The 24,967-nt window shown below is 27.8% G+C and overlaps 1 protein-coding gene across 1 annotated transcript in view; it reads left to right on the top strand.

Annotated features, from left to right (window-relative positions):
* Positions 1 to 3,324: 3,324 nt before the first annotated feature.
* Positions 3,325 to 24,967, top strand: part of LOC111682897 (potassium voltage-gated channel subfamily H member 8) — a 227,754-nt gene continuing 206,111 nt past the window's right edge. Inside the window, exons 1-4 of the mRNA XM_046953397.1 lie at positions 3,325 to 3,438; positions 4,700 to 4,810; positions 4,874 to 4,993; positions 17,555 to 17,692. Coding sequence (XP_046809353.1) covers positions 3,363 to 3,438; positions 4,700 to 4,810; positions 4,874 to 4,993; positions 17,555 to 17,692 — 445 coding nt within the window. The 5' untranslated portion in view covers positions 3,325 to 3,362. The remainder of the gene's footprint in view (positions 3,439 to 4,699; positions 4,811 to 4,873; positions 4,994 to 17,554; positions 17,693 to 24,967) is intronic.

Raw genomic sequence — 24,967 nt, 5'->3', positions numbered from 1 at the left:
CACTGTACATACAAAAGTTATCACACCAACGAATTTTTTGTGGAGACGGTTGTGTTTTCTAATACTAAGAAAAAATACAAATAAAATTAAGTTTGTTCGCATACTTTCTAATAAAAAATATCTAGTAACATTATGATATAGATTCATATTTAATTTGCTCGCAATTAAAGGTATTTTTAGACTATAATACTGAGTATTAACACACTTAAAATTGATTTTCAAAAAATCAATCCGAAAAATACATTTTAAGTGTAAACATAAAATAATATTTGTAATATTTTTTACCAAATTTTTAATTGTTTAAGCACATTTCGTTCCTATTTTTAATGTAGTTTACACTTTTTGTTTGTTTTTTATTATATTTATAAAATACATACCGAAAATAAAAAGTTTTTGAATTGTTTTGAAAAATTTACGAATACCGACCGTATGCCAAAAAAATCAGTAATACTTTTGAAAATCAAATTACAAATTATTTTTAGACTAGAAAATTGTATTATGATACAAACATTTTTGAAAAATTAAATTAAAATTTTACTTGGTTTGTATTTCATTTCTCAGAAAATACAAATTGCTTTTGATTTGTATTTTTTATATTTTCCGCAAAAATTACTCAGAACTTTTTCAAACAAAAATCAATAATAAAAAACACAAATGATTTTTAAACCATAAGGCACAAATAAAAATCAGGCAATGATTTTTATTTTTTGAAATTATAAAACTCATTATGCGATATTTGCCTTTAAAAGACAGTAAAAATTATCGGGTTTAAACAGAGATTAATAGAAAATTGGTAAAATTTCTTTACCACTGATTTCATCGACGAAATTTGCTGATATTGTGTAGAAATTAGATTCAAAAATTGAAAATTAGAATTCTTTAGGTGATTTTTTAAAAATTACTGAGTGAGTATTATTAAAAAACTTATAAATAATTTTTATAGAATAAAAATTTTTATTTTAAATTTTAATTATAAAAATCAATAAAAAAAAAGTTTATTGAAGAAATTGATTAAAAAAGGTCTGGGAAATATTTTGGTACATTCTTTCATAGTGATTTTTTTAAGCAAAAATTTCATAGATAATAATTATTTTCTGCCTCTGAAAAATAATGTACGCGGACGCCAATGTAGTTGGTATTTCGACTGATTTCGATATCGGTATTTTACTGATAACGGTAGTAGTGCTGAAAAGGTATTCTAGTGGTAACGATAGCTTAGCGATAACGGTTCCTCGAATGTGGTTTTTGAGCACTTGTTAATTAGTTTTGTTTGCTAGTTTTAACGACCAATGGAGGGATTTGAACTAAAAAATATTAATATATATTTTATAAAAATAAACTGTAAAATGTTTTGGTTCTTGATTAGTATCAGCCAACCATTAAAAAGTGTTTATATAAGAAATTGATGTTGGGCGTGCTGTTTTTGATTCCAAATTAGAGTTCAAATAAAAATTATTCGAATAATCGAGGAAAAATTTTTGATTTTCTTCGAACGAATAAATCATTTCCAATTTAGAATAAAAAAAAATCAAACAATTTTGTTGAATAATAGAATAAAATTTTAATGTTACCTTTTATCCATATTTCTTTATTATTTTTGAACAAAGAAATACACGAATACTAAATCAATATATCTGTTATAAATCTTCTACTCCTTTTTGCAATTTATAAAAATGTATATTTTGCAATGTTAAAAGTAGAATGCTTTCTGTTTTAGATTTATGATTTTTTTAAATGCTTGCAATAAATGAAATAGATAGTTCCTCAAAACCTGTTTATGTAGAATTTAGTTGCTGTGCTGGTTTTTTTTAAGCGAGATATGTTCGTTAAAGTAATTTTCTGATTAGATCTTTATACGGGAGGTAGGATCGATTATTGATCTATCCTCATAATATTTTTCAAAAACATATTGGTTCCTTAAAAAATTGTGCATTTCAAATTTTTTTGTCAGGTTAAGATTGAATAGGTTACTGACGTATAGGTGCATTTATGTACGCAAACCCGTTTTTTACCCTTATCTTAATATTTTGGATCTGTTTGGCAAGATTTATTTTATTAAATTATTCGAATAAAATCTTTTATTCGTTAGAACAATCGAATAATAAAAATATTGTAAGTTTTTATTTGAATAATTTTAAACACGAATTATTGACAATCCTATTGAAAATGACCTTAAAAAATATTTTCACTATTTAGAATTAAAATTTTTAGCCAAAATTAGATGAATTTAGTGAAATTAATTTCCCGATTTACATATATTTATGTATGTAAAAAACACATATTGGCATCCCCAATTAAAACGTAACACGCTAGATAATAAAATATATATGTATGTATGTAAATATATTCCTTTAATATATTAATATATATACATACCCAGCAGTTCGACAAAGAGTCAATGCATACGAAAAATACAGTAATTTCCACTAATAGTTAACCACCTGTATGATTGTAATTCGTATGTTTTGGGTCATTCGTCACGAATGTACCCTTTGTAATCGAGAATGAAGACAGTCGTCACTTCAGTGTCCTCTTTGTAAGCGGGAGTGGAGACAGTCGTCCCTTTACTGTCCTCAAGTAACATAGAGATTGTATTCTTAAAAGTATTTTTTTTTTTGTTGTACTTCCGAAAGTAGTTATTTTACCCATCTTTTGGAGAAATAATTATTACTGTCTACTAATATGCCACCATCTGGTTGACTCAAATTTATATCTTTCGGGTCAATCGTCACATTATTGCCAAATAGTATTCTAGAGAGTAGATACTTGAAATTTTTAAATTTTAGTTCCATTAATATCTTACCACCTGGCTGACTCCAATCCGTATGTTTTTGGTCTTTCGTCACAAATATACTCTTTGTAAACGAGAATGAAGACAGTCGTCACTTTAGTGTCCCCTTTGTAAGCAAGAGCGGAGGCAATCGTCTCTCGTGACGATTGACTTCCTCGTAGGACAAGCCCATGTTAAAATGGTTGGTCACCTGGATAGTCAGGTGGCTAGGGGCCACCACAAGTGGTAGGTTAAACGGTCAGTTCGGGACTGTCCCGTCGAACTGCTGGGATTCTTATGTGTATGAACAAATGTAAATAGATAATTTTGTGAATGAGTAGAGTTCGCTCAGTTGTATGTAACTGTTTCTTGATATGAATTTTAGTCTATTTCTAAAATAGCTTTTATTAGGAATACTAGTATTATTAACATTTCTTTAAAGATAATAGTTTTTCTATCTCAAACCGTCAATAAATATGGTATAAATACACCTCTTATAAGACCTGTATATAATGTTTGTGAAATATTAACATTAATATTTCAATTTCAGATTTGCTCGAAAAAAAAATTATATAAAAGACCTCCAAACCCGATGCCGGCTAGAAAGGGGTTACTTGCACCCCAAAATACATTTTTGGATACAATTGCAACACGATTCGATGGGACACGTAAGTAAAAATATGTTATTAAGGTGTGATTGTTTAGTAAATATCTCTTTATACCATTTATAAATCTTTTGTGGAGGTGTTTATTAGGATGGCCCCAAAATGTAAGTTGTTGATGTTCACGATACAAAAATTAAATTTGTATTGCTTATGTTTAACAAGTTAAATGTGGAAAGTTTCCTTATTCGTTTTTGAAAGTAGTTTTAAATGATACCACTGTTGCTCTACTTCTATAAAAATGTATATCTTTGCAAAACAAGTGTTCACAAAATGGGCTCGAATGATTCATTGAAATTCAATATTTGTGTTCAAAAATTAGTTGAACTAAAAATATGATTTTGAAATGAATTCTAACAGCATTTGTAAAGTTTTAATAAACTTAGAGTTAAGAAGCGCAACTTTTAATGTCCTAAACTCCGAACGGTTTAGGTTTTAATACCCTAACCTAGTGCTTTAGATATGCTTATAACTTTTTTATTTTATTTTATAATAGTAACCCAGCATAAATTTAATGGGTTGTAATTGAACAACCACTTACTTTTTAATGACTACTACCTACCTGTCTGCATTATTTAGAAGTAATCTAGCAATGCCTTTCATTTAATCTGATTTGTCATTTTGTTTGCACATTTGATTTGATTGCGACTTAAGAATGTGGTTTACAAAAAAGAAAAAAAAGAAAAAAATTGCATATGAAAACTATATATGACGCACAATAAAATAGTTATGCAGTAGTGCAGTGAGAAAAACAAAGTATTTTTTCTAGCTTTAATTTTTATTATTAAAAACAAAACAACTTCGTTGTAAGAGAAATTACAACTTCTTCTTTAACTCCCTATTTGTAATCAAGCGTGGAAGAACCTCCCTCCACTCACCGTGTTAAAATTATGAGTTATCTGATTGTGCTAAAATTGTACACCAGAAAATTTTAAACACTAATAAACAAGTTGTATCCAAGCAAAATTAGTATTTTTGGGTCATCTCTAATGAAAATACGTACGTATAATTATAAGCTTTCAAAAAACGAAACAGTTCACCAAATATTGACCCCAGAAAAAAATTGTATCACAGAATAAACCTTGATTTCATTTTTGGCGGCAACGTCAGATCCTTACTTTTTCATACATAAGGCACCACTCTTTAGTTTATAGATTCAATAATTTCTCCCTATTGTTTTTAGTAAAATATAAAAAATAGAAAACTATAAATGAACATTTCGTAAAAAAAATAATTTTTATTTCACCGTTTTTCGCATTTATTATAGATTCAAATTTCGTTCTCGGAAATGCACAAGCAAATGGCAATCCAATTGTATATTGTTCGGATGGCTTTGTTGATTTGACAGGATACTCTCGTGCCCAAATTATGCAAAAAGGTAAAAACTTTGGTCCGTAGCTGAATACAATGTTTTTTTTTTACAAGTGAATCTTCATTAAAGGATGTTCTTGCCATTTTCTTTATGGGCCGGAAACAAAAGATGAACACAAACAACAAATTGAAAAAAGTCTAATGAATAAAACTGAACTGAAATTAGAAGTCATATTTTACAAAAAAGATGGTAAGTATTTTACCCCCTTATTTTGTAAAACAAATTTTTGATAATATAAAAACAATGCATATGAAGAATGAAGTGAGGGGAGGGGTCTTACAAAATAATCTCCTTAATGTATTTGTATTTTCATACAATACATTTCAAATCAATAGGATAGATATTAACCCCCGTATTCATAAAGGTATTAATCGCTTGTTCTAGGTTTATAAGGCTCATTTCCCATACAATATTCCAACAATAAACCATCAATAACTTTATTAAGCATTTATTAATATGTGAATAAATGAAGAGAAATACATTTGTAATTAAGTTTTCCAAAATAGGACTGCTCAAGTATGAAAAATATTAAAAACTCTTCGTTCATGATCTACTAAAGCTTACGAAATATTTCCACTTGAAAATAAAACCTTCAAATTTTCTAAACACCACTAACAGCTCACAGTAGTCCAAATGTATAATCTAGTGAAAGTTAAAATGTCATAATTAATTAATGAATGACATTAATGAATTTTCTTTCATCATTGACATGTGTGGGGGTAATCGTATCTATTTGGATTTTTATATTATCTGTCTTTTTCATATCTAGCAACCTGTTTTTCAAATTAGTTTGTTATCTTATTTTAGTTGAAGTGGAATCAAAGCAATTGCAAATAAATGTTAATCCGATACATATGCACTGTTTTCATTGTCGACTAGCTTACATCTGTAATGCACACTGCTACCATCACATTCAGCGTTGCCACTGAAAAAATGTTTGTCCTTCCAAATGTTTGTCAAAAAATAGCCAAAATCGTTTAAAACTTAAGTATTTTTGAAAATCTAGATGAATACATGTTTAAGCGAATATTTTTTTTTAAAGAAACTTTAGTTATGTAATAAAAATATTGTTTTAAGTTGATTTTTTATAAAAAAATCACCGTCTTAAAAAATAGAAAAAAATCGTTAGACATCAACAGGATGATATACGCCTGAAACTATACATTTAATAGAGAAAAACTTCAAAGTTATTAAAAAGTAAATTTTTCTAAAAATGTTTTAAAACACTTCTACTGATCAAATAATGCCAAATTTGAACAAAGGATAATTTAATTTAATAAAATTTTGAATTATGGTTGAAATTGATTAAAATAGCACTTTGGAGTTCATAGTAAGTTAATTAAAGACTTTATATTTATGCAACTCAAATTCATACATAATCGTTCTAGTACATGATTAAATTCATATTACTTTACTCTTTTTATACTATCATTCTCATTCATTTAGGGGATTCGCACGGTCGTCATAAAGTCATGTATCATAAAATAATAACACGAAAATATATAAATGCTATGAGTTACCCTCATAAGTAAGTGCGCTATTTTAAATTTGAGTCAGCTACAAATATTTTAAGTAAAAATGGCAAAAGCAAGTCAAAAACTGATATAAAAGTCGGTTTGTGCATAAAAGGCGTATTGGACATTATAATGGTGGATTATACAATCCATTTTTATAAAAATTCAAAACATTTTTTTGACCTTTTAATTTGTATAAACGAAATTGTTTAAAAACATAAACAGCTGTTAAGACTAAGCCGGAAATATTTTCTGACGCCTGTTATTTTTATTTCGTTCGGTGGCTGTCATTCAGAAATAAAGCAAACAAAAATTTCTTCCTTTTATTTTTTAATTTAATTTTATAAGAATTAATAAACTTTTATAAATTGCGGCTCGATGAAGAGTTTTTACCCTTTGACTTTTATTTATACTGCTTAGTTATGATAAAACTACAAACATATCAGAAGGTGTTATTATTTTAAGACTTTTTTGCACAATGTGAATTGATAGCACACCGAGTGAATAGGCCAATTATTTCTTTATTTTGTAAAAAATAGTACCGTTACTTTTAGTAATATTGTTTTAACGTTGTCAATTGTTGACTATTGATCTTTATGAGTGAGTTGTAAAACATTATTATTAAAAGGTTTATTTGCTGCGCTGCACATTGGGGAAAAGGTACTTAACACATGGCGATTAATAAATTTTTTATATGTGTAAGTGTTATTAAAAAGTAAATTTTTCTAAAAATGTTTTAAAACACTTCTACTGATCAAATAATGCCAAATTTGAACGAAGGAACAAGAACGAAATTGGTTTATGTTGGTAGTGCTTTATACAATTCAAATTAATTAAGCCCAAATTATTGTTATAAGAAAAATAAAAAAGGCTCAATTTTCAACATTCTTGCAAGACAATCTTGTTATTCTGCAATAACTGTCCTCACGATTATACTCTTCAGAAATATGATTTTGGTGGTTTAACCTTTATTTTCGATAATGAAATGGAATTTATTTTTGTGAAATGATGTTAATTGTTCAATTATTTATATGCAGATATTTATTAAGAGCGAAATTCTTCAGCCTGTCTGCTATATGTGGAACAAAGTTTCTGAAGAAGTATTCCTTGTCACTTTCTATTTATTTATTTTTTTTTTTTTGATAATTTAATAAAATTTTGAATTATGGTTGAAATTGATTAAAATAGCACTTTGGAGTTCATAGTAAGTTAATTAAAGACTTTATATTTATGCAACTCAAATTCATACATAATCGTTCTAGTACATGATTAAATTCATATTACTTTACTCTTTTTATACTATCATTCTCATTCATTTAAGGGATTCGCACGGTCGTCATAAAGTCATGTATCATAAAATAATAACACGAAAATATATAAATGCTATGAGTAACCCTCATAAGTAAGTGCGCTATTTAAATTTGAGTCAGCTACAAATATTTTAAGTAAAAATGGCAAAAGCAAGTCAAAAACTGATATAAAAGTCGGTTTGTGCATAAAAGGCGTATTGGACATTATAAGGGTGGATTATACAATCCATTTTTATAAAAATTCAAAACATTTTTTTGACCTTTTAATTTGTATAAACGAAATTGTTTAAAAAACATAAACAGCTGTTAAGACTAAGCCGGAAATATTTTCTAACGCCTGTTATTTTTATTTCGTTCGGTGGCTGTCATTCAGAAATAAAGCAAACAAAAAATTTCTTCCTTTATATTTTTTAATTTAATTTTATAAGAATTAATAAACTTTTATAAATTGCGGCTCGATGAAGAGTTTTTACCCTTCGACTTTTATTTATACTGCTTAGTTATGATAAAACTACAAACATATCAGAAGGTGTTATTATTTTAAGACTTTTTTGCACAATGTGAATTGATAGCACACCGAGTGAATAGGCCAATTATGTATTTTTTTTGTAAAAAATAGTACCGTTACTTTTAGTAATATTGTTTTAACGTTGTCAATTGTTGACTATTGATCATTATGAGTGAGTTGTAAAACATTATTATTAAAAGGTTTATTTGCTGCGCTGCACATTGGGGCAAAGGTACTTAACACATGGCGATTAATAAATTTTTTATATGTGTAAGTGTTTAGTGTCAATGAAAAGAGATTTTCTCCTGTATCACAAATATATATATATATGTATATATATATATATATATATATATATATATATATATATATATATATTATATATATATATATATATATATATATAATATATATATATATATTATATATATATATATATATAATATATATATGTTTATTAGGAACAAAATCTGGCATATATATATATGTACATATTTATATACAAATGAAATAATTCAAGGATTTTATATTCATAAATGATTCAAAAATATTGAAATTTTGTCAGAAAATAGTAAACAGTAGATAAGGATTTCATGTTATATAATTTCTAAAAATAATCGTTTAATGTTGTTTCTCTCTTATTTTCCAATTTAGTATATTCGTTTTGCGGGAATTCCCCTTTTTGATTTGTTCTAATTGTTCATGATTGTTAAAAAAATAACAGAATTTTGCTTATAATTACTGATACTAGTGGTAATCACGGTTAACGATGATGAAAAAATTAAGTCAATCAAAATTAAAATTAAGTCGATGCAAACAAAATTTATTGTTCAGGATAATTGATGTTGCCGATAATCGAATCACGGATAATTAAGGTCATACTGTATAAACATATTTTATAAAAATAATATATTTAATTGCTCCCATTCGAAATATTTTTAGTAGTTTTGTTAAAAATATTTACCTATACAAGCTATTGCATGTTGCAGCTTACAGACATATAAAAATCTTTTTCGCATGCAATATATGACGCAGCAATTTACTTACATATTTATAATACCCACTAATATTTCACATTGCTTGCCTATAATATAAAAATATTTCTACACACAATTATGCCAAATCAATAATACTGAAGCCATGCAAGCAGAAATAATACTTTTGTGAGGTAATTCTATGGACTTTTTCATTTTATATTATACCTAAATTCGAATACTTATGAGAGACACTGTATATTCTAAATATATTTATAACTAGCTGCGTGTGCCTGGCGATGCCTGGGATTCTTCGAAAATTTAAAACAATATTTTTCTATCTGACTGTCCTTTTTTTAAATAGATGTCAAAATTTAGCATGTAACGATAGTTATTATATTTTTCCGTATTTTTTTAATACTTAAAGTCAGTTTCTGGACCAAAAAGTCCTTTAAAAATTTACAAACAGATAATGAGCTTAAATTAGGAAATTTTGACTAATTTGTAGACAAATTTAAGAAACTTTCTAGGGAACTAAGGACACTTTGAAATTAGTAGTTTTAATTTTTCATGTGCAGTAGATTTTAAAAACTGTTTAGTTTAAATTTGGTCACACTTTACTTTGAATTGTAGTGCAAAACAGGCAAAAGGCTTCGGGCCATTTTATTAACTACAAAAATACGTACCATTAACCATACAAAATTTCAAGCGATTTTCTTGCTATTTGAAAAATTACATGCAATTGAAGAAACTCTGAAACGATTATAAAAAATTCTGGACAAAATCATGAAAAATTTGGGCTCATTGTAAGATTTCAAAATTCCTAAAAAAGAACAAAATTACTGTCCTTGAAAAATATGAAGAGTCCTTGAATTTTGACAGAGAAAACAAAATAACTTTTAATTAGACAAACAATTTTGAGTTGTTCATTAAATAAAACCACCGTTTTTGTCTCATCATTGTTTCTCAAATACATCCATTTATACAAAAGTATGTTTAAAACTATTATTTTTATTATTATTAGCTTTTATGCATCCACACTTATGTTTTGGATGAATTTAGACACCACTTATTAAATCCGAAGAAATAAAGGTTAAAAGGTCAGATATCGTTAGATATATAAAAAACATACCAAATAATTTTACTTATAAAAATATCCAAATATTCCTCCAATTAAAAAATTTTCGGAATTTGTTAATGGTAAATGGAAAATGTGTACTGGAGTTATTCAAAATCATTATTTAATTTGAAAAGCTTGCAATAAATAATAAATAAATACTGCGCTACATACAGAAAAAAATGTGCAAAATTTTTTGTGGATAATTTTCTAAAACTATAAAAAGATATCGAAAGATGAATTCATCCAAATTTTATATGAACAAGGCTTTATATGCATCATTTGAGAGGTCTACCTATTTATATAAGATTTGCAAAAGTGCTGTCTTTCGGGACACTCTAATGAGAAGTCAAATACATATCTTCATGGATTTTTAGATTTGAGCTGCATTTAAAAAATGGCAACCGAATTTATATCAAGATAATTTTTTCATCGTATATTTAACTGATCACAAATTTTTATTGTTATCACGATTTAACAATAAATTTATATTTTATATTTTTGATATAAAACTCAATTTGTATTTGTATTGGTAAATATTAGTGATTGCGCATCTTTATTGTTTTCTCGAATTGAGAGTCATTTAAAATTTTTAAAGAGTTATATAAATAGATATTTTAAGGGGAGATAAGAATGATTTTCTAGATAGATTTAAGTGTTATATAAGGAACTACAGCCTATTTTAGGATCGTAGGAAACTCCATCCGATTCTGATTAAAAATAGTTATTTTCTGATACGCAGCAGATTACAGGTTTTGAAATAAGAACAGTTTTCCGGTGGAAAATGTAAGTGATGGGAGTATTATATACGGATCTACAACCGATTTTACGCTTTAGATGAAAATCGATTTTTGATAATAAATTAAATTGCTTACAGATTTTTATTTTACGTAATCGTAAAATTAGTTAAACATTATAGAGTTTTCAAATAAAAGTAAATTTTTGATTAAAAATTTAAGTAAACAATAATTTTCATATAATATAAGAAATATATATCATGATCTTTATCATTATAAATATAACAAAAAGCAGACAGAAAAAAGTAATTGCATTTCATTAAGATTACAACTTTCCTGAAATTAGTGGTATAGGTGTATTTTTTGGATTTGATGTATTAAACATTCTCTTGCTCAAACTAACCTAACCTTCCACGATAGAACTATTGTCATGATAAATTTCATGAAGCATAAAATCCAGATCAAAAAGTTGATCCCGAAAATACACTGGACGTAGTTAAATATAATAATATGCTTCGTCGCTGGGACCTCGACCTGTAGTTTGATTACAAGGGTTACATGGACGGACATAGCTAAATCGATTTATAAAATGATCAAATACCCACTTTAAAGTGGGTATTTGATCAATATTATTGTGTGCTACAAACATCAGCACAAACCCAATATACGCTCCCCAATATAGTAATGTAAAACCTTATATTGTTCCATGATAAAAATATGAAGGTAGTGTCATTCCGCTCTCACAAAAAAATTTTTTGAAGTTTGCTGGTATTTTCTGAAATTTGTTTTTTGTAAACATAAAAAAGTCGATGCCACATGCGTTAAAGGGGAAACAGTTTTAAGGCTTTTGTATTTTTTGTGTGTAATTTATAGATATCAAATTAGTGTATAAGATTTTCTCATTCCGTTTGTAACACATGAAGTGATTCATCTAAAACCCACAAAAGTATAAAATAGCAATTTCGTGTCAAGTGGCCCAAATTTTAAAATCGATGTCTTCCGATTTGGATGAAATTCGCACCAAGGTTAGTACTATTAAACAGTACGCCAGACACACATTCTTAGCTCTATTGAAATGACTGTAACTTATCAACTATGATAGTTTATACAATATCCTTTAAGGGCTTATAGTCCCATAATGGACAGTTCTTGACCGGCAGAGCTGAACATTTGTGTCTGGCCTATCCGAAAATACTAACCTTGACTCGATTGCCCTATGTATACAATGGGTCCTTACAAGATTCTAAAACAGACATGTCCGTATGTCTGGTGACCATGTTGTTATAAAATAAACTACTAAACAAATCATGTACTATATGTATATATGTACTGTAGCGACTTCGGTCGATAAATGTGTTGGCATGTAGTAGCTGACCCTTAAAACTGGTAATTACAGTCTTTTGTATCTTTAAAACACTTTGGTGGCCTTGGCAATGTAAATCATGGTAGATTTTTAGCGATATCTTTTTTTTTTTCTTTTTTTATATTATTTAACTCCTTTGATTTTAATTTTTATATTTTCAAAAAATTCTGTGAGAAATTATTTTATATTTGACTTTTCAATAAACAATATATGTAGTATTTTTGGAATGAGTATGGTAGCTCAATTTTATATAATACCAGCAAACGTCAGAAGGTTAATATGGCGACAAAAAGAGAGAATGACACTACCTTGATATTTTTGCAAAACTTATTTACAGGAATATAAGCCCAATAATGCATCAATCAATAGCACATCTAAACATACATAACGAAAAACACAGAAAAACAAAATAAACATCGCAATAAAACCAACCTACATCCAAATATACGAACAGAATTCACAAAAAGAAAACAAAAACAAAATACATAACTCAATGAAGCCAACAGCATCCAAACATACAAAACCCCAACAGTTCGACAAAGAGTCAATGCATACGAAAAATACAGTAATTTCCACTAATAGTTAAACACCTGGATGATCGGAAGATTTAATATTTACTTCATGTGTCCATTTCGTTTCAGTTTTAAGTCACTTTTTTATAACATAAAATTTCGTAAATGTAGTAAATTTCCAGTTTTGCCATAACAATAGAGAAGCTGGAAAGTGTTATGATTTTATAGTCTTTTATGTTATAAAATTGACTTTATAATAATTTTTTTATTTATCTTTATTATACTGTTTTACACTCACTAATCTCTCACTGATATTTATTTTATATTAAACTATGTTTTAGATATATTAAATTTTAAATTAACACAATTTATTACAAAATCTAAATTTCACAATATATCACACAACTGATCACAATGAAATAAATATATTTACGAAAATGTGCAAACTCTTTTCCTTCTGAATTTTGAGAGCAAGAAACTCTCTTCTTAGCGTATTAAAAAGTGTCAGTTTTTGAAATTTTTATTCTATCTACTTATTATCATTTAATTTTACTTTTGGTATATTAAAACGCACTAAAATTTAACAAAATTATGATCAAAATTATAATGTACTGTATTTTGTTTTTGTAAATTTTTTAACTTAGCACTGAGAAACATTAAATTGAGCCTTTATAGTGACTATTGAGTTCATGTATCCAAAATTAAACTCAAATTTGCTAGCAGGGTTGTAATCGAGAATGAAGACAGTAGTCACTTTAGCGTCCTTTTTGTAAACGGGAGCGGAAACAGTCGTCTCTTTACTGTCCTCAAAAAACCTGGAGATTATATGTTATGACCCCTAACGTTATCATTATTTAATTTACTCTTTGTCACCTCTGATGTTATTATTCTATCTACCTTTAGCTTATTTTCTTTGAGAGAGACCAAATTGCATTTTGCAATTCGGCCAAATAATTTTCTAATAAAATATTGCAATTTGTTCTTTCTAACACGAGTTTGCTTTGTTTCATATAAACAAAATATTAGTATATAAGAAAATAAAAATCTTCAATAGAGTCTTAATTAAACATTCAAAACTAGTGTGTTATTTTTTTACGTGGATTAAAATCCACATACAAAACTGGCGCAGACAGTAGGATCGGGTATCCTTTCTAAAATATAGGAGATCAACTCCTTTGGAAAAACCCCGAAAAGGAGATAAACTCCTTTAGAAAGATCCTAAAAAGGAGATCAACTCCTTCGGCAAAATCCTAAAAAGGAGATCAACTCCTTTGGAAAACCCCAATAAAGGAGATCAACTCCTTTGGGAAAAAAACTTTAAAAAGGAGATCAACTCCTTTGGAAAGATTGCATAATACAATATAGGAAAATAAATGAACACATCAGACTACTAAGACATGACGGAAGAAATCAGGACGAAACGGTTGAGGAGAAAATCACTAGAATTATAGGTTTTTATAATAACACTATACATAGTACTACAGGTATTAAACCTATTGACTTGAATGGTAAGGTACATGAGAATAAGTATAAAGAAATTCATGATTTGATGGTACTAAAAAAGGAAAAATATATAGGAAAGCTTAATAGAAATAGAGTAGATATAGACTTAAATGAGGGAGTAAACTACATCAAAGAGATAAGAGGAGGTAAAAACCATAGGAGATATAGAAAAATAGATGCTAACAAGTTAGATAATGATCATTTAGAAACTAAGAGAACTAAACACAAATATTATAAGACACATGTAAATCCAAAAAGAAAATAATCAGGACAGAGACAATCCAACCTTTACAACTAACACATGATACTTTTTATTTTTAGATGACGAACTGGATACTTACCTTATTACTTTTTAGAACTGTTAATGCCCAAACCCTCGACATTCAAGACTTTACAAATAACAATGGATATGTACCAATCAAAATCGATGAGTTGAAAGTGATTGAACAATATAACAAAGTACTTCACATCGTTAATGTTACAGCATATATCGAGACATTGGAACATATTCACAGAAACATACAAATACTGAATTCCAGCTCTACAGAAATGAGAACAAAACCCTTACTTGACAATGTAAACAAAAATTACGAGTTGTTAAACGGAAAAATACATAACTTAAATCCACATTTTAGACAGAAAAGAGGACTTGCAAATATAATAGGAAAAGGACTTAAATATATAGCAGGGACAATGGACAGCGACGATGAAATAGATATAAATAACGCACTCAATTCATTATCAGATCAAGTAGATAATTTTACCATATTTAACAATCTTATATCTTCCCAAATACAGAATATAATGGATCACATAAATAAAAAACAAACTTTAATAGGCAATTACTTAAATAATTTTTAAAATAACATCCAGAATAAAATTTCAGATATTGAGGATGAAGTAACATTCCTAAGTCAAATTTACCAGATAAATAATGACATGTCACTTTTAAAAGACCATGTTGACGATATTGGACAAATAATTTTCTCCAGTAAATTAGGAATAATTCCGACAGACATACTTACCAAGACCGAATTAGACCTTATAACAGATTTTGACAGTTATACAAATATAAAGGTGGCTGTAGCCCTCCATGATGAAAATATTATAATTGTACTTATGATGCCCCAATATTCGGACAAAATATTGTCAAAAAATATATTTGAACCAATACCGAATGGGAACAATAAATCAATCTTATTAAAAAATAACAAAGTGTTATTAGATGTAGAAAACATAATATATGACACAAATATTGCGGAAAATTTAAGGAAAAATTTAATTCCAATTAATGACAATTGTTTGAAAAATATTATTTTATACGAGGAAGCTCAATGCAAAATGCTAATAATTCCAGGTATTTTAATATTTAAAAATCATTTTTCTAAAATAGAACATAATTGTAATAAAATTAAAACAAAAGTTACAGGAACGTTCCTTATAAAATTTGAAAACTGTGAAATTTATACTTTAAGCAAAAACTTTACAAATGTTAAAATTAAATTATAAGATAATTTTATTTTACCAAATTTAATAACTAAAATAAAAGACGATTCTAATACAACTCTGGCAGATTTAAAATTTTAATCATTATATTTAAAACAAATTGAATATGAAGAAAACATAAAAAAATTGTATACCATAATAATAATTCCAGAATCATTAATATAGGCATAAATGTAATAATTATAATGTTTATTATAGTAATAACCATAATTTGTGTATACGTTATAAGACAAAAGGTTTCAACATTGCAAATTTCGTCGGAGCCTCAAGCTAACGGTGGGGGTGTCATGACCCCTAGCGTTGTCATTATTTAATTTACTCTTTGTCACCTCTGATGTTATTATTCTATCTACCTTTTACTTATTTTCTTTGGGAGAGACCAAATTGCATTTTGCAATTCGGCCAAATAATTTTCTAATAAAATAACTGATATTACATTTCCAGTGGGAAGATGCAATTTTGCAATTTGTTGCAAAATAAACTTATGTTTTCCCACAAATATATTTTTGCTAAATAAACAAAATATTAGTATATAAGAAAATAAAAATCTTAAACATTAAACATTCAAAACTAGTGTGTTATATTTTTACGTGGATTAAAATCCACATACAAAACTATTATACTCATAAAAGTAGTTTTTTTGTTGTACTTCCGAAAATAGTTATTTTACCCATCTATTGGAGAAATGATTATTACTTTATACTAATATGCTACCATCTGGTTGACTCAAATTTATATCTTTCGGGTCGATCGTCACATTATTGTTCCATTGTATTCTAGAGATTAGTCACTTGAAATTTTTAAATTTGCAATCTTCTCTTTGTAGGGTGTAGAGTGACGATTGACTTCCTCGTAGGACAAGCCCATGTTAAAATGGTTGGTCACCTGGATAGTCAGGTGGCTAGGGGCCACCACAAGTGGTAGGTTTAATGGACAGTTCGGGACTGTCCCGTCGAACTGCTGGGACGAAATACACAGCTGAATAAAACCAAATACATCTACACACACGTGTACATCTTTTTCTAATATACAGTGTTGTTGTTGCTTATTTAACAAAGCATGAAAAATATGACATTTTTTGATGAAATTTTCAGAGGTTGTCTCGGATTTTTGCTCATATCTCCGTTATTTACCGACCGATTTTGCTGATTTTAAATAGCGATCTTCTCGAAAGCATGTCTAACAGAATTGTTGAAGATTCGGATATCGCCGATATCTGGGGTTCTCTAAAAACTGATTTCAACAGACAGACAGATGGCTTAATGGCATGGCTTAATCGACTCCGCTATCTATAAGGATCTAGAATTTATATACTTTTTAGGGTCGGAAAATTAAATTATAGAAATTACAAACGAAATGACAAACTTATATATACCCTTCTCACAAAGGTGAAGGGTATAATAACACCTTTTCATATATAACAATGGTATATTTGGTATCAAAAATGCCTATTTATTGTCCTTTTTTATACCCTACACCACTTTAGTGGGAAGGGTATAAAAAATAGTTATTTATTTTTAAAAAAATATTGGACATATTTTTCTTTCGTTTGGCTTTTTACAATTAATAAATATAATTGGCTATTTACAAGCAGATATTTGAATTCTGTATTTTAATAAACGATATAAAATACAAGACAATTTTTAATTGTTTTCAATATGCATTTAAAGAAACATTTAATTTAATAAAGGTATATTTGCTTTTAGGATCTCCATTTTGGTGTCTTTTTGATATTGTTCCAATTAAGAATGAAAAACGGGAGGTTGTATTGTTTTTGGCGTCACATAAGGACATCACCCATACAAAAATGCTGGAAATGAATTCTAATGAGGAGTGTGATAGCGGTAAGTATTTTATATATGTAAATATAGGCATTTTCATGAGGATGACAAACACGACCAAAAAAATAAAAACACTTAAAACTTTAGCATATTATTAAGAGAAAACAAATTAGGTTTGAACATAATTTTTCTACTGTACCAAAGACGAAGACAATTCGAAGTGGTTCATTTGATATACCCCATAAACCGGACCCTCTAAAAATAATTAGTTGTAAACTCTAGCCGTAGGATAAAATACGTCATAGATAACTTTTATTATAAAATAAGCTATACCCACTGTGCTTTGGTACACTAAACGTAATTGAATAAAATAAATATTATTATTGCAAAATATGTTTTGAGCTTTCATACATGTTTCTACGTTCAATATTGAAAGAATATGTATGTATGTATGTATCTATCTATCTATCTATCTATCTATCTATCTATCTATCTATCTATCTATCTATCTATCTATCTATCTATCTATCTATCTATCTATCTATCTATCTATCTATCTATCTATCTATCTATCTATCTATCTATCTATCTATCTATCTATCTATCTATCTATCTATCTATCTATCTATCTATCTATCTAAATTTGTATAATATTTTAAATTTGTCCAACAGACGGCGTTCAAGTGTTAGTTTTCTGTCATTTACGCCTAAACCTACCATGCCAGCAATTTTGTAGTCGACTACGAGAAAAATTCACTTCTAGTTTACTTTTAAAGACTGACTATAAGCTAACTACAATGTAATGTAGAGCTGTCCCGAAATTTTGTATTTGGTAACGTAAAGAACCGTCTTTTAAATACTAACTACAAGCTAACTATAATGTAATGCAGAAGGGCCTGTCTGGAGAGAATTAATTGTATTTCAACATGTTTTCTCTTCTTTCTCTATTATTATGATTTTATTTGTTAACTTTAGTAGACTGACTATAAACGAACAACAATGTAATGCTGAAATGTTCCAAAATTTGGTATTTATTAACGTAAATTTTTAAAGACTAGATACAAGCTAACTATCATATAATGCGGACATACCCCAAAATTATATGGAGAGCACTTTGTTTCAACATGTTTTCTCATGTTTCTTTATTATTTGGAATTTTGTTTTACATTTTTGTCATTTTCTTGTATACGTTGTGAAATTAGAGTCAGTAAATTGGAAAAATTAATTATAAAAGGATAAATATTACAAAACTCGGTCCCTAAATTCTAACTTCAGCTGATTAATACTGTAAATATAATACATTAACAGTTAACATTACACATAACATTTTAAAATTTATTTTAGATTTGGATCAATGGGAATCATGGAAATAATGAACAAATCATTCATAATTTTATGGATACCGGTGTTATTATTAGTTCCCCTGCAGAAAACTGATGTATTAAAGCGAAATTTAATTTAGGCAACTTGTAGTTAAATTTTAAATATATTTAATTAAAATGTAATTAATACAGTAGAGAATACAAAGGTAAACTATTACTTGACTTTTCAGCAAGTAACTTTAAGTTAGTTAATAAAGATATGCCTTTAAGCTAATTTTTTAGTAACTAACTTTAAGCTAGTTGAAAAGCAGGGTCGGACAATTGACTACTGCGTAGGACATCGCCGTAAGACGTAAGTGACAAAACCAACTGCATCCCATATTTTTGATGTGATAATATTTATTAACAGAGTTTTGGAGTAATGCTAAGTCCTACTTCGAAGATAATAAAAAAATGCTCTCCTGTAAAATTTAGTTATTGCCGGCTACGTCTTTTGTGCGAAAAGGGCTCGATATCTGATAAACTATTAGAGATAGAATCTTCAATTCCTTCATGTGAACATCGACATTAAAATCTTAACGTTCGAAAATATTGACGAATTGTAACAAATTGTATATCTGGAAAACTATTACAGTTAGAACCTTAAAAATTATTAAGTAGGTTTTTTATTTATATTGCTTTTAGCAAAGCAATATAAAATGAAATGAAAAATAAAAAATTCGCGGAATACTTTAAAAAAAATAAAAATGTTTTGAGGAACCCCCGCCGGGCCCCTGGTTGTCCTATAAACATAAAAAAAACCTAAACTTGACAACACCTCCTCTTTGTACATACCAAATTTCATTAAAATAGGATTAACCGTTTAGAAGTTACCCAATTATTTCCCTCTTTTTTTTCCTATACCACTGTGCAGCGGTTGTGGTTTCAATTGTAATTCAGCTGATATTGCTAATATTAATAAAGTGAAGAGTTACCTTGGAAATTCTAGTTTTTTTAATAACATTGGTATTTTAGGATTATCGGTATTTGGGCTTATTTCGGTATTGTTATTTTAGCGTTATCGGTATTTAAACTTATTTTGGTATTGATATTTTAGCGTTATCGGTATATTGGTTTATATCGGTATCGTTGATGACGATAGCTTACCGATGACAGGTTATTAAAAGTTGCAAAAAAGGAACATGTTGAATTAGTGTTATTGTGTTGCATTTTATCATAAAAGCACCTAAAGTTTAAAAAATTGCCAAAAATATAGAGTATATATATTCTGGATCCTTATAGATAGCGGAGTCCATTAAGCCATGCCCGTCTCTCTGTCTGTGTGTTTGTGCGTTGAAATCAGGTTTTAGAAGACCCCAGATATCTGCGAGATCCTTGAAGTTTCAACTATTTTATTGGAAATACTATAATATAGAAATCAGCCCAATCGACTCATAAATAACGGAGATATGAGCAAAAATCCGCGACAACCTCTAAAAAAAAAAAAAAGAAATTTTATTAATGCTCATGCAGGAATTGCAAAAGAAAAACAAGTGAGAGTGCTATATTTGGCTGTGCTGAATCTTCTTTTTAATAAAACCCATTTAAATATCTAATTTTTTGATATCTCAACAAAAGTTTGTTTTCGTAATGAGAGTACTAACATTTATGCATGTGTGGAACTAATTTTGATAAGGTCCAGAAAAATTTATATTGAGTTTCGGTTGTGGACTTTGTACGAATGCTACGACTTATTTGATTTGTGTATTTTCAAACATATTACTATCGAGCTTTATTCTGACGTCAATATTTATAATGAACTAAATCCGTTTAATTGAATTTTGGAACGATGTTTATGGCTTTAAATCAGAAGTATGATCAATATTAGGTTAGTTCGAAAACATTTTAGCAGAATGATCTATCTATACACAGATCATACTCATGTCAAATTCTATAGACATATTATCATTTAGTAGCGAATTATGTGGTATTCATAATCATTTATGTAAAATTTTATCCCGAAAACTTTGATTGCTAATTTGCGTTTAAGTATTTTTCTGGAGTGGACCTTATATCGCAGCAATGGCCAATAATAAACCGATCCGGAAAAAATTTGGTTTAGTAATTTACTTAAATGTACACAGAATATATTAAAGCCGAATTTTATCCTGATAACTTTATAATTCAATAAAATAGATGCGTTTAAGTAATTTCCGGAAGTGAATCTTATATAAGAGCCAATAATGGACCGATTCATGTATGGACAAAACATTGATTGTGTCGAATTTTATCAAAATAGCTTAAGTAATCAGTGAAATGTGTTCGTTTAAGTGATTTTTTGAAGTGGACCTTCTATGGGAACTATGACCAATAATGGACCGATCAGGATAAAATTTAGTAGAATGGTTGAAAAGTAAACATGACATATGCAAGTGGAATTTTATCAATATAAATTTCAAATTCAATGAAATATATGCGTTAAAGCGATTTTCGGAATTGAATTTTATATAGAAGCTATAATGGTCCGATCAGGAAAAAATTTTGTAGGGTGATTTATATTAAGACAAAACGTTTTTGTGTATAATTTCATCAAAATAGCTTAAATAATCCATTAAATATGTTCGTTTAAGTGATTTTGGGAAGTGGAACTTATATGGGAGCTATGACCAATAATGGACCGATCCCGCAAAAATTTTGTTGAATAGTTTATATGTACAGGAAATATATTCAGGTCGAATTTTATCCCGATAGCTAAATAATTCAATGAAATATGAGCTTTTAAGTAATATTTGGAAGTGGGCATTATATGGGAGTTATGGCCAATTGTGGACCGATCCCAACAACATTTAGTAGAATGGTTTATAAATACACGAATCATATTGAAGTCAAATTCTGTTCTGATAGCTTTATAATTCAATGAAATATGAGCTTTACAATATATCTTTGTATAAGGGCTGTGGGAAATTGTAAATGAATTATTGTGATTTTCAACATACTTGATTCCTGGCAGAAAAAATATGTGCGACAAATTTCAGCGAATTATTTTTTGTAGTTTCTGAGAAACGCGATTAAGAAATACGAAAAAACGTAATTTTTTCGAGGTAGTCTGAAATTTTTACTCATAACTTTTTAGGATGTGAAACGATTTTGCTGATTTTCTATATTAAACTGCTTAGGAAAACAATAAATATTCGGTGAATTTGGTTGATCTCCTTGGTTTAGTTTTAACGTGAGCGTGTTTGAGACAGACAGACGGACATAGCTAAATCGACTCAGAATTTCAAAAAAATACTTTGTTGGGTCTCAAATAAGTATTTCTTGGTGTTACACACGGAATGACAAAGTTATATATACTCTCTATCACCACTGATGGTGGTGGAGGGTAAAACAAAATACATAACCTTACTGTAAATTTTGTTATTGTACGCTTGTTTATAAAAACAAAGTAGAGCAAGAACAGCAGAGATTGGCTTGAAACATTAAATTGAGAACCTTAGGTGAGAAGCAGTGTTTCCACCATAAAATTTAGAAACTACACTTGATCGACACCTAAATTACACATTTAAAAAAATTACACATGCCCTTTTTTAATTTTTATTTTAACATAAAAAAACAATGAAACAAAAATAAATCATATACATATTTTTCTATACGAATTTTTAAATAATTATAAATAATTCATTTATAAACAAAATATAAAAATGGATAATATATACATATATAGTTATAAATGAGATCACTATTTACAATTCATTTTGATAATTGCTTGACTAGGTTCATAGTTTTCTTTACCGTTTCTTAAAATTTCTTCATTAGTATAAAAAATTTTTGCAATTGTTTCAGAAAACATTCTATTTCTTAAATCAGTTTTGCAATTTTTCAAATTACTAAAAATTCTTTCATCAGAAGCATTTGAAAAAGGTAATATTAAAATAAACTGAATTACTTTTTGTAGATTGGGAAACAAACATTATTCTAAAGAATTTTTTAATTTAAAAACTTTAGGCCGGTATACTTCTGGTTCTAGACTTGCATTAAGTTCAAAGTTTTTAAAATCTAATATAGCATAATGTCGCCATTCATTATCAAGTTGTTGTAAATCTGTGTCGAATGACGGAAATCTTTTTTTAAGTAGGGATAATGTATTTGGTTCAAAAGACTGAGCAACTTTTGTATTAACAATATCTACAATAGAATAAATTTGATCACTAAAATCAAATCTTGATTTTATTTCACGAATTGCCTCCATGTAAAATTCTCTACAATCTTGAAGAATGATTGTTTTTTGTGATGCAGATATCTGAGTTAATAATTCATATGCAGCAACTCCAACATAAATATCATTTATGTTCGAAAATAGGTTTTCATCTGATTCGTTGATTTGCTATAAGCTTTTTGACTTCAAAACATCCATTTTTATATAATTTGAAGAATATATTTGCAATATATTAAAATCATCACTTTTCATTTTATATAAAATTGGCTTTTCTGATTGAAAAATGACATTAAAAGAAACTAGAATACCTAAAGCATATGACAATCATTTCAGATTTATTTAGCCATTCAGATTGGAATCTAAAGCCATTTCTTCCAGTCATCCCTAAAATTAATTATTATTTAACTAGATCTAAAAAACAACGTAACTTTTACACACTTGAAACAAAATTACCACTAGAAATTAGTTTGAGTTAAATTTGATTATTTAAAAATTTTCTTATTTCTTGTTTCGTTATTTTTGAATATAAAAATATGTATACTTTTTTTAACAACCGGCTCTCAACAAATTTCAAAAAATCGCATATATTAGAAAAGAACGGACACTTTTTGCTTAAGTGTTTCAAAGGGAATATAAATTTCTATGTATGTGTGTGGATCGTTTTGATATAAAATAAGTAATACTTATGTAAACACAATGAGATTTTAAATTACACATAATTTACACATAAGATCAATTACACATGAAAATAAAAATTACACACAATATGTGTAATTACACATGAAGTGGCAACACTGGTGAGAACCTATAACAGGGTACTTTGGTACTCTTTCGTTCTACAAAGATACTTTTTGAATTTTTTGTAAAACTTTTATTGCAGTAGTAAGAAAATACTAAAAAAACACTTAGAAAAAATACACATGAAAATAAAAATTACACACAATATGTGTAATTACACATGAAGTGGCAACACTGGTGAGAACCTATAACAGGGTACTTTGGTACTCTTTCGTTCTACAAAGATACTTTTTAAATTTTTTGTAGAAACTTTTATTGCAGTAGTAAGAAAATACTAAAAAACACTTAGAAAAAATATTTCCTAATTACGCTTGTTATGATCAAATTTTATAAGAAGTAAAATTTTAAATTTTACAAGAAGTAAAATTTTAAATTTTACAGATAAAACATATTCAAAGAAAAGAAAAATATATATTTCTTTACAAAGATTAAAATTTTTAATATAAAAAGTTTAAAAATAGTATTAAAAATATTGTTTTTATGTATATTTATTATTATGCATTCCTGAAAAGTTTTTGGAGTGTACGAGTTTTTTGGAAGTTATTCTCTTGTTTGCAAATGATGTTGTTTTTACAAATTTTGTTTGCATCAAATGCTATCAAGCAACTAAAGATCATTTTTGTAATTTTTACGCTCTTGTTATGAGTTTTATTTATGATCGTGTTGTGTACGTGTGAATTGACGCAAATCTTCTAATTAGAACAATATAAACGCGCAACGCTGATCTAGGTTCAATATTATAGAAAATTGGAAAAGTATTTTTTGAAAAACGGAATAGTACCAAAATGTTCCCTTTTAAGAAAACCCTTCATACTTAATTTCATGTTTCTAGCCAATAACAACCGCTATCTATAAGGATCTAATATGTAACTTTATAGGGTCGAAAATTTATATTATAGAAATTACAAACGGAATGACAACCTAATATATAACCTTCTTACGAAGGGTATAACAAGTAAAAAATTTAAGTCGGGCGAGGCAGACCATATTAGTTTTCATAAAAAGCATTTATTGTACCTTGCC

This window comes from Lucilia cuprina, chromosome 6, assembly GCF_022045245.1.
Source record: "Lucilia cuprina isolate Lc7/37 chromosome 6, ASM2204524v1, whole genome shotgun sequence".
In the NCBI taxonomy this organism is placed as follows: domain Eukaryota; kingdom Metazoa; phylum Arthropoda; class Insecta; order Diptera; family Calliphoridae; genus Lucilia; species Lucilia cuprina.
Note: the sequence above shows the minus strand (reverse complement) of the source record. Positions and strands in the feature narration are given on the sequence as shown.